We start from the raw sequence: 11,492 nt of genomic DNA, 5'->3' as shown, positions 1-11,492 counted from the left end.
TACTCAATGACAGAACACTGTTCTCTCTGAAGCGTCCTTTCTCAGTGATTACCGAACAGTTACCGGAGCATTATCGAATACAGGATAACGAAACGTGACGCTATCGGCCGCTGTGCCGTCGATCACGATCGATTGGCGCAATCGTGCGCGCACCTTGGCGATGTCCTAACCGGGATTTATCACTATACCGAATAATCGGCGTCGATCGCCGAGCCGAGCCGGTGCTCGATCCGCGTGTTTACCCGCCGCGATGCGTGTTTACATTTTTTCACGGAGTATCGATGATCCATCGGTGATCCACCGGGAATCCTGAACGCCGGCACGCATTTTCCACTCGTGATCCACAGCGTTGGGACGAAATCGCGGTTAATCATGAGTAAACTCTGCTGCATAGGCTACTCCTTGGCCGCCAGGATCATCAGCACGTACACCATGGTGAGTGACGAACCGATCACATAATTGCCACGTTGAACCGGTTCTCTTAAATCGATCCATTTGATTTATTCGTGCACGGTGAACGTGTTTACTCTGCTAAATAATGATCTATTATCTTGCTATTATGTCGTAGATATGTGTGTCGGTGATTATGAAAGTGGTGTAAGTCAAAATTCCAAACAAATTCATCTTGTTGCTTGTTACGTATTGCGTCGATCGATTTAATCATATAGTGAATTGAAAAAGTTATACCATACATTACATATTAAATATTATCATGGTAAATTATATTTTTATCAAATCAGATGCAAAAGTAATAAAGATAAAAAAGAAAGAAATAAAACATGACCTTCACTTTCATAATCATCGATGTGGTAGACGAAGTATGAAGTTTGGTTATACTTTTTTTAATTTTCTCCTCAAGTATAATAAAAAAAGTTGATAGCAAAAACAGTATTTTTCTTCCTTCTTTGCGTTGAAGTTTTAAACCGGTTCGCATGAATCTCTTTGATTTATTCGTGTACGATAACGTCGAACTCGGTACAAGTTGCATAAGCTTGTAACGATTTTCAGGAAAGTTTTCGAGGATTCTTAATTGAAAAGTTTGCCTTGGTATGATCGAAATTAACACAATCTCTGCTTGAGCGAATCTCTTAGTATTTAAAATGATTCACAGCTGAAGATCCTTGAGTGTTAGAATTGCCAGAAGAATCTGTAAATGATTCAAGTTTATTTTACAAGTTTCGAAGTTGTGGAGACGACTTCGTAGAAGTCTCTCTTGTTGACGACCTCAGAGAAGAAACTCTTCTGTAATCAAATAGAAACGGAAAAACGAAAAACCGCTAGAACGAGGAAAAAGAATAAGAGAGTAACATTGTGTTTCCAGTCGGCCGCGATCCTGATAATAAACGTGCTGATGAGCGACTATTTCTCAAGATTAACAGACAACAGTTTCTTCGACTCGGTGGCAAGTTGGGCTCTGCTGGGCTTGAATTGGATGCAGATACTGAGAAACTTGCAGGTGGAAAGGAGAGGTGAGACCTCCGACGGAAAAAAAAGCATTTCTCTCGGGAATTGGGGTTTGAACTGTGTAATGGAATTTTGTACGGTGAAAGGCTCGTTACATTCGCTAATTAAGGACTGAAATTCGCAGCGGAAGCGGCAGTGGTGGTCCTACTTGTGTACGCGATCTCGTTCTTGCTGGCCAGCGTGTATCTCGCTTTGGGATCGATCTCGGTGAGTATCTTACGGTAAATGTTTACGAGAAGCTACCACCCTTTAACCTAAATGATTCTTTAATATATTACAATAATTTTATCTGGCTCTTAACATTTCCTCGAATCAGTTCATTCTGTCCACTCGTTTATAATTTTTGCCATTATTCTGAAGAATCTAATTTTTATTTCAAAATCAAATGTCTCTTTAAAAATAAATTCAACTACGGTTGAAATTGCTAATCTAGACCTCAAACGTGTTCGAAATCTGTCGCGAATCTAAAATATGATATGCAAGTTCTGAAGATATTAGATGCTCAGTCCTAGCAGGTGTTATACGTGTATTTTCTTTTCGTATTAGTAACTGTTTTTATAAATAACCGAGTAAAATCTTCACAGCACAGCTCAGGATGACGACCTTTACAACACATTAACTTTTTACATCGGGAAACTTTTCTTAGATCATCTCCGGCAGCAACTCGAACGATTTATTTATTTATTATTGGACATACAAATTAGTTCTTGACTTGATCAAAATCTTTTACATTTTCAAACGGTCGAAAGATATTTAACTCTTGAAAATCCATCATTTTCTATAAATTCACATTATCCTACATGTAGCTGATGAACCCGGTAAAAAATTAAATTAAAAATAAAATTACAATTGGTTAGTTGCGGGAGTCACGAATTAAATTGTACACCTAATATTTGCGGAAATAATTGCTCCATTTAAATGAGCTTAATTGACTGATTCCTTAAATCGGACGGTCAAGTAAAAATGGATTAAAAAATCATCGAGATCGGAGGGCAGTGTATTTGTACAAGCAATCATGTGATTTCACAGATCGACGGAAACACGTTCGAAAACGTTTAACGTCGCGTCATGAATGAAGAGGTCTTCCGTATAATCGTAGAACAAAAACCGAGAAAGCGAGAGAGAGAGAGAGAGAGAGAGAGAGAGAGAGAGAGAGAGAGAGAGAGAGAGAGAGAGAGAGAGAGAAAGAGAATGAGAATGATAAAGCTATAGTGGGGAGAGGGGAAGAGAGCGCCGTGTATCGAAAATGAATGAATTTGCTTCTTTATTCGCGGAACGTATTTTCGGCACGTAGCAGCCTTGCTTAAACTCGCTAACGATCTCGCTAACTTCCGTGTACGTTCGCAGAGGAGACCGAAGTGCGCCGTGCCTTGGATGTATTTGCAAATGATTAGCATAATAGATCAGTCTGTGGCGCTGACTATTCATCTGACGCACGGGTCCCAGTACGATGTTTACGATAAATCAGTATGGTACATTCCAGCGTCCAGCATCTATCTACGTAAGTACATTAGAATTACCTGGAACACAGGTGTACACAGGTGTATTACTGCGCGTCTCGGCACACCGCGATTGCTAGTCGATTGCCGGCCGTGATTTCGCAATCGAGACGTGCTCTCGAATTTGTAAAAAGCATGCACACAACCGCAATAATTAGCGGTATATCGATTATGCAAATTACAAATAGACCTAATGACAACTTGTCTCACCGCACAAAAATTTTCGTATTAATCCAACCTATTTTATGAAAATGCCTCACTGCGCAACGTTAGAGCGTTTTCACATTGTTGACAAATGAAGATTGACCAATTACCGTCTGGTACAACACCAGTCTCTTCCGCTTTGGAAATATTAGATGATTGCGAAAGTTCGTGCCGCATTTAAAAATAAAACACAAGCGGTTACATTTTAAGATAATAGTTTCGTCAACGTTTCACAAACTGATAGATTTCTTTTTTGTAAAGACTGTGTGTTTTCTATCCAGAAGAAGACGTGAAGTCTCTGGAAATCGGGCAGGAACTTTTGCAATCATCCGACAACAGGCCAGCATTTAAACGTCCTTTCTTTCTGTCAGTATTCAGCGCGTACATCTGGATGGTGGTGCAAGTGGCTCGAAAAGAGTGGTTGGACGGTCATGAGGGTGACAACGACATGGACATGATGGAAGCAACATCCCCGACGGACATCAGCAACGAGCCGAAGACGCCGTCGTTCCTGTCGCAGAACTTCGCGATGTTTCACTCGCCGCAGCCTTCGTCGATCCTACCAAAATAGCGAAACTAGCAGAACCTGCAGCAGAACTATTTTCGCGAGAAGGCGAACGATTCGCGAGCTAATTGGCAACGCAAACATCTGCTCGCGCGTGATATCGACTCGCTTGGACTTTATCGTTAGCGTGTTTATTTATAGTATTTCCGACGGATCTCCCTCAAACCCCGAGGATCGACTGATTAAACGTTCGACGTTCTGTCGCTGGTCGAACCTCCACCGGAAACCCTTCTCCGCGATCCAGGGAGAAGATTCGAACCTTAAATCCGCGTAATAACCATTGATCAACTCCACGGGCTAATGGAACGTGCGCTGGAGTACGGTCGAACTGCCAGAACACGATGAATCCCGGCCCCGCAACGGGGAAAATGTATAATAACGCGGCCGGGTACTCGATAAATCAGCCCCGGGATGCGACTAATAGAGTGTATCAAATGCGACCACGGCGGAGCGTGGCTGCATAGAAAACATGAGGAATGGCCGCGTTTTACGTCGAAATACTTTTAAACTTCCGGGATTCGAATCGCGCGCAAGCATATTCCCTAGCGGGGGCGACGCCGTCTCCTAGATGGAGGTCGATTTGTCCGAAAATGCTCGCGAAAAGTTCGCGAAACTCCCGAGAATAATGATCGAGCCCGCACAATGGCCCGATAGCAGAGACCCGCCGTCGATTTATATTTCGCGTGTTTGCCATCGAGATAGCTCGACTGCGAGCAATATCGCGAACGCAACATCCGGTACGCGCGGATCTTACCGTGGAGGAGCCCTCCTTTTGCAATTTTTTTTTTCATGGAAGAATCAAGGTAGAGGAAAATTTGGAAGGTAGTAATTATTCTATAAATCTTGAGAAATGTGTATTTTTCTGTTTTTTTTTTTTATTGTTTGCAAAATGATTGGGCAGGAGACGTTTTAAAGGAGCAGTCTTCGTGTTGGTGCTAATTACGATCTCAAGGTTTCAGTCAGAGAGTAACACTAAATATTGTCAGTTTTTATATAACGTTTACTAAAATATGGTCCTTGTTGTGCAAGTATTAAGAAACAACCTGCTTATTTTTCTTTTTCTTCTTTTTCACAAAATAGCTCGGCTAAAACGCCCGTTCTTTAAAACTTGTGCAACAAAGACGAGTGAAATTTTCTTTTAACTACAACTTTTTCTAAGAAAAGATTGCAAAAGATTAATCTAGCACCCTTCGTTCTTTTAGTGCTGACTAAAAATGGTAGACAATTATAACGTTCGTTGCAACTCGATAAATCATCGCATCATTAAATGACGATCCTCTCGATCGCGAGTTGCACGATTAAACGAATTGTGTGTGTGCATGTGTATGTGTGTGTGTGGGTGTGAGTCCTTTGTTCCCGTTCGGACAAGATGTGAATGGACCTGAAAAGTATTTGAATACTGATTCCCTGATATTTCGTTAAAAAATAGTACGACAATAAACCTGGACTCTAAAGCTCGAAGCCTCTACCTTTGCAAACCATTGCTCATTTCGAAACGATTTTAAAAATATTAAATAATTTCTTTCGGCGATGAATTCACAGACTTGAAGTCTGAAGTTTCCCGTTTACAACCATCACTTAAAAAATGTCGTACATGGAACACCTTCCAGTTCAAGAAATCGCTTAAAAAAATCATAGATCAATTTTTAGGATGAGGTTGTAAAGAGGAGGCTTCGGTCTTCAAGTCCATGGTGGATTCAACGACGAGGAAATGTTTCCAAGGTCGTACTATTTTTATTAAGTTTTATTAATCACAGATTAAACATGGAGAATTTCTCGTGAATGAAAAATTTAGTGTTCAAGCATTTTCTGGATGTGAATACAGATTGTAAGACAAGTGTGAAAGGTCGGCAGTGTCTGCCAGGCAGCAGATAGACGGGAACGTGTACAAATTTGACGCTCGCAGGAAAGTTTCCGTAAGCTCTCCGCTGAACGATACGGCTGTGAACATGAAGGACAGAACACGGTGGGGTTCGCGACGTGGTTGGTTGCCGGTGCTTTTAAAAAGAACTGAGCGAGCCAATTTGTAGGCTGTCGCAAACTTTTAAAACACTAGTTGACAGCCGCCCCGCCCCACTCGACGCTCGTCCAACCATCCTGAAGGATTCCAACCTCCGTAGTCGAACGTCTCTCTCTCCTTCTGGAGGTTGGAGCACCAGTCGACGGAGACGACGGAAACTCACCCCACCGTGTCGCGGGAGCCGATGGATTGTAAAATAAAACTAACTTGGCTCTTTCGTGGCTCGGGAACGGAGTACCGGCGAAATCTTATTCCCTCGGGTCTCTTTTATTTTCGCGTACCCCTTTTTTCCTGGCCGCAATCACGAAAAAGCGGACAGTCACCAGGAAAAGAGGCAAGCTGGAGAAACTCGAACTCGAAAAATTATAGACGAAGCTGTTACATCTTCGATCGCGTGAGTTTTTTTTTTCATCGTTCTTTGAGCTCAACCTACGAATACTCTTCTTTCGCAGCTGCAATTTTAAAGACCCAGTCATGAGAGAAATAGAAACAAAGGGGCAAGTTCTCGATACGAGAAACTCGTATTTGGAAATTGTAGTCGGGGCTGTTACGTCGTCGAACTTGTAAGTTTTATAATTGTTCCTCGAATAAACGGAAGCTCAAGCCCATCTAACACTCTTCATTTTCGACACGAAGAACATATACGAGACACATACGAGAAGGAGACGGAAGAGAATTTTGGATTCGAGAAATTCATTTTCGAAGATTGTACTCGAGACTGTTGCATCTTCGAAGATGGGCGTTTTGTAATTGTCTCTCGAACGAGACTCCACTGGAATGCAGCGCTATTCAAGATTTTTCCTCGATGGCTAAACTAGTTTTACGTGTATCCGCCGGCTAAGGAGAACCGTGGCCGCACGCATGGCCCACATAAAACGTACCGTGGCGTAATTAATCTTCCTGTATGACACTTCGGCTGGTTACAGGGCAGAGCTTGCCAGGAGCCAGAACACAACATCCCACTTAAGCCCGACGCCCAGAAAACAATTAATACGAAATTGATTAATAATTATTGCGCCCCAATTTCCGTGCCCCCGCTCGCTCGTGCCAGTCACGGGACCGTGGAAAAAGAAATTCCCTCGGCGTCGTCAGATTCCTCGATCCCTCCACGAAATCATGGCGCGATCGATAGTGGACGTTCGACGGAAAACAGTGGAACCATCGAACTCGAAGCAAAATATTCTGCGATAGAAAATCGATGCCTACCCAGTATCCTGAAAGTTAGCATGAAATCAAAATAATTTATTGAATAGAATATAAATCGAAAAGTTAATTCAATGAATTAACGCAGAAATTCATTTACATTTCTGAACAAATAATTCTGTCCCCCGTTTCTGGTAGACGTGGTACTCAGAGTGTCAAGAGTGATGATGATAGAAAGTACCTAACTAACCGCTTAATTTTCAGAGAATTTATAACTCGGCTATTTTGAAGAAGTTATGCGTCCACCATGGCTCAAATGATTAAGGAAACTAGGCGGAATGCGAAAATGTAATGATTATTTTAAAATGGCGTAACTGCTTGACGGTTCCAACCTTTTCGGAGACGTTTTCGTTTCTTCGGTCGCCGCTGTGAAAGGATAGTCGATTTGCCATTTACTTTTCCAGACAGACAGATTTTATTGATCTGACCGGCGAGGGAAAGAGAGGGGAACACACGGCGGAACTGAACGCCCCATAAAGCTAACCAATGCTAATACTTCGCATCTCCGCAATGGCGTCCTCTCGCGAACGCCTGGCCCCACGGATCGTCCGCGACGAGGGAAATACGTCGCGACGCCGCTGTCCTGGACCGGAATCGGCAATAAACGCGTAACCGAGCCTAATCCGTGATGTTGGCTCAGTCATTGTGGCCCATTGTGAATTCACTTCCCCTGTTAGCCGGGGGCCTCGAGCACAATGCCGGGGTTATCGCAGGAAACTGCCAGTAACGACTCGAAGAGGCGCATACTCTTCCGAATACGCCCGATTCGTTTATCCCCCGTTGTTCCTCCGATATCGCATACTCGCTCAATACTTTGCTATCGTGCAGGCTGAACCGAGGATCGATTAATTTCTCTGGCTTCATACTTCCATTCTTCCGTATGTGGGTCAGGATGATCTTAAAAGGTTCAAAGGGTTGAATTCTTGAGCGTGTTACGTTCATGCCGACAGTCCTTAATTTTTGTCTACGACAGGATGAAGGTGAGAAAGAATTTGGCTTGTAGTATCCATTGTACAGGTTTCAAGGAAGATCTGTGTATTTTTGTTTTCGATGATTGGTTTAAAATGGCCGTGTGGAAATTGTTTGAATTCAGCGCCGATCTGAGCCCTCCTTTTCGAGGTCCATCGGTGACGTTGATCATGGTCACACGGTTTAGAACTCTAAAGTAAACCAAGTGGTTTTAAAATATACGAACAGTACCCTAAGGCTTGGAAAATAAAGGCTATATCCCACATTTTGCTTTAGCTTCGTTCTTTTGTAGAAGACAAATTGCCGAAGCACTTGAGTTGTTTCAACCCCTAAAAGTTAGCAAGTCACGCACAACGTGTACAAAGGGGACAACGAGTTCTACTAGTCAAATTAACCTGGAACGCCCTTTTCAGATCCGTAAAGTAGATTGCTTATCGCTTTCTATCCTTCTATTATTGATATGCGATTTTGTTATATCTTTTACACTGGTTTGAAGAATCTGAAAAGCTTAAAAACGTAACAACCACAAAAAATAGCGGTCTCACCGCTGACGACTAATTTATTTCGATTCATTTTTATCAGGTATCGACTCAAACACACCGGAACAATTAAAACAGCCTGCACAAAAGTATGAATAAAAAGCGAAACGGAGCAAAAGGCGACGATTTCCCATAAAAAACCATCTCGGAGCGGAATCTCCGATCTTCCGGAAACACGAATACGATTTTTCCCCGGCGCGGCTCGTGAATAAAAATCCGACGCACGGCCCGATGACCGAGGGGCGGCATCAAACAAGAAAAATCGCATTACTTTCGAATTTCTCCTTCGGAACGGGGGTGGCACGTGTTCCCGCTTTTTCTCCCCGGTCTTTCTAAGGAGAGACGGATGGACGAAGGAAGTCAATTTGTGAACGGGACACAATGGCTGCGTTTAATACTACATTAAACACGATGCCGGCCGATCGACCCGGTGACCACCGCGGCAAAGTCTCCCTGGACAATGGCGGCCGGACCTCTGTATCAACGATCGTAGGGATGGAAAACGTCTACGCACGTGCGTCGCATTTCCTCGAGCCTGTAAACAACCCCTCCACGGTTCCCGAACCCGGTCGTCTATTCGTCGCGGGCACAGGTTTCGATTTCGTCGGGAGAGCACTGTTGAAATCAATTTGAAAAGCGCATGATTGATGCACACGGGCCGAGACGGGATCGGGAGCGGAGTTTCACTTCGCCGTCATTACGGGCCCGCGATATTTCATGTCAAATTGTATCGCCTAGCGTTCAGCTAGATTAGGCCTATCGTTATGTATCAAAAGGAACGAGTGGAAACGAGAACCCCTTTCGATCGACTTCCGGCGTCTCGATCGTTCGCCAGACCGATCGAGCTTCGGCTCGTTAGCAGGCCGCGTAATTGATTTAATCGGTAATTGAACGGTCTTTGTAGAAAGGGGCAAATTTTTGTGGGCGGTACACGTTTTCGAACCGCAAGTGATTTATTCTTCCTTGCTAAACGTGATTAGGAGCGTCGTATATCAAACTCATCGTGAAACTCTCTGGAGAAGTGCGTCGGCAAGCATCGAGCGCTATGCGAACGAAGATTTTTTAAAACATTGAAGAAATAGTTCCCTCGGGAAGCTAAATCCACAATCAAAATCTTCAGTTCTGGGAAAAAAGTAAAGACATATGTTAGTCGTGTAAAATTCCAGCATTCAAAAACCGATTTTATATCACTTTAGCGTATCTACAAACTGATTCGACCTGCGAACTGAGTAGCACTGTACTGCGGATTTTATGCATTTATGACAAAAATGAATATCAAACGTAAAACTGTTGTACGATTTTCAACTCGTTAAAATTATTCAGAAGAGAAATAAACGCCTATGTAGTGTATTTCGCTGTTGATGCAGATAATTTTTATTTTGGATAAAAATCAGCAGTCTACTAATCACCATTAGGCGCCTCATGTACTAGGAGATTTACAATAGTACAATTTATAGCGTCATAACAAAGGACCATGCAGTCGCACCCATTCGGTACTGTTCCACCGCAAACCTGAAGCGTCGTTCGTACAGTCCACATGTTCTAGATTTCGTAGCTCTTGCAATCTTGTCAGTGTCCAGAGATAATGGGCATCGTTACCGGAGCCGCGTGTAGGATCGATGTCGAATCGGGCGAACGTAAACGTAAACGTGAAACATGAACGCAAACGCGAACGTGAACCGGTGTGGTGTGCCGGTTATCTATTCGGTCGATTCAAAGTGGCGGAAGCGAGAGCGAGTGCGGGGGTGGTCGGAAGGAGCCGGTTTTTCGAGAATGGCTGCCGTAGGTGTCGAAGGGACACGGGGCTCGAACGAGGCCGCAATTAGGCGGTCCCGGGGTCGACGAGGCACCGACGAGGTCGGGCATTATGCAAAGCAGATTTTAAATTTAGATGTGGCCCACCGTGCCCACACGGCTCTGCGCCCTTGTGGCACAGAGCTCTTCGACTACTTTGCAGTTTCGACTACAGAAGTAGGCATGGTCACACGGACGGCTGAAGACACGCGAGGGGAGAGCTCCCAGAGAGAAGCAGAGAGAGAGAGAGAGAGAGAGAGAGAGAGAGAGAGCAAGAGAGGGCCAGTGGGAGAAAGAGCGTGGGTCGCGCCGTGCTCGACAAATTAGCGCGTTTTAAATCCAATCCGAGGCGAAGGGGAGGGAATCGTCGGGGCGGATAGCAGAACGAGGGATACTCGTCGGGCTGTTTTGCATTTCTGGCTCGCGAGCGCGCGGGCGCCCAACATTTGAGGTGTAAAATATTAAATCCGGCCGCCTCCGCCATATCGCCTACGTCCTCCTGAAAGAGGTGGAGGCGGCGGAATGGAAACGGTGCTTGGTTGGCATGCGGGGGGAACGGGGGGAGGGAGTGGCGAGGAGGTGCGAAGAGGGCTGTGTGAGATGGGGTCCGTTTGCTAGATGGCTGCCGGGTACAAGCGGGGGACGGCTGGATACGCGCCTCGCCGGCAGGAGAGGGCGGCTGCCGGTGCTGCTGCTGCGGCGCGCACTCAGCGAGTTTACATTTAAATGTAAAAGTGCCGAGTGCTGCTACGCGAAAGCTGCTGTTTTGCATTCGAAAGCTCATGATTGCCTCTGAGCTTTGCTTTTGACGTCGGGCGTTTCTCGCTGTCGGGAGAGGACGATGCTCGTTCGCCCGCTTGCTCTCGTTCGTTCGCTCGCTCGTTCCCCGGATCCGCGGGAACCATCGTTTCGGACCAACACCGGCGGGAAGGAACACCGGCAAAAATTTCGCGCAAACGGAATCGACGATCATCTCATGGCCGGCTCTCCTCCTCGCCTGATCGCTCACGGAGACGGACGCGCGATGTCTAGAACTGCCGAGCCTTAATCTGATGTCTTCATAGTAATAACAGTATTGGAATCGTTCAGATTTCATAGGATTTGTATATGGTAACTTGTACCTACTTGAATAAAGAAATATACTACAAAATTTCTCAAGATAATATTTCTATAAAAATCTGAAATCCGTCGTTTTGACGAGCTCGGTAGTTCCAGTGTTAAGAGTTGAACTCCTA

General features: G+C 44.6%; 1 protein-coding gene across 2 annotated transcripts; it reads left to right on the top strand.

Annotated features, from left to right (window-relative positions):
• Positions 1-91: 91 nt before the first annotated feature.
• On the top strand, positions 92-6,360 carry LOC143360040 (uncharacterized). Of its 2 annotated transcripts, none has more exons than XM_076798568.1 (5): positions 92-435; positions 1,322-1,469; positions 1,589-1,671; positions 2,812-2,969; positions 3,452-3,547. In XM_076798568.1, exons 1-5 carry the CDS (start codon positions 373-375, stop codon positions 3,516-3,518), a joined length of 519 nt encoding a protein of 172 aa, XP_076654683.1. In that variant the 5' UTR covers positions 92-372; the 3' UTR covers positions 3,519-3,547. The 2 variants fall into 2 exon arrangements, with proteins under 2 accessions (XP_076654683.1, XP_076654682.1); XM_076798567.1 differs by having other exon boundaries at positions 160-435; positions 2,812-2,965; positions 3,539-6,360.
• Positions 6,361-11,492: the final 5,132 nt, after the last annotated feature.

The sequence above is a fragment of the Halictus rubicundus genome, chromosome 12 (genome assembly GCF_050948215.1).
Source record: "Halictus rubicundus isolate RS-2024b chromosome 12, iyHalRubi1_principal, whole genome shotgun sequence".
In the NCBI taxonomy this organism is placed as follows: domain Eukaryota; kingdom Metazoa; phylum Arthropoda; class Insecta; order Hymenoptera; family Halictidae; genus Halictus; species Halictus rubicundus.
This window is presented reverse-complemented; position numbering and strand designations above follow the sequence as displayed.

Bases quoted from the DNA above. Each gene is read 5' to 3' on its own strand.
- LOC143360040 (XM_076798567.1), top strand. From the start codon at position 373: ATGAGTAAACTCTGCTGCATAGGCTACTCCTTGGCCGCCAGGATCATC. The intron at 1,470-1,588 runs GTGAGACCTCCG...TGAAATTCGCAG, and splicing joins CTTGCAGGTGGAAAGGAGAG to CGGAAGCGGCAGTGGTGGTC. The intron at 1,672-2,811 runs GTGAGTATCTTA...GTACGTTCGCAG, and splicing joins TCGCTTTGGGATCGATCTCG to AGGAGACCGAAGTGCGCCGT.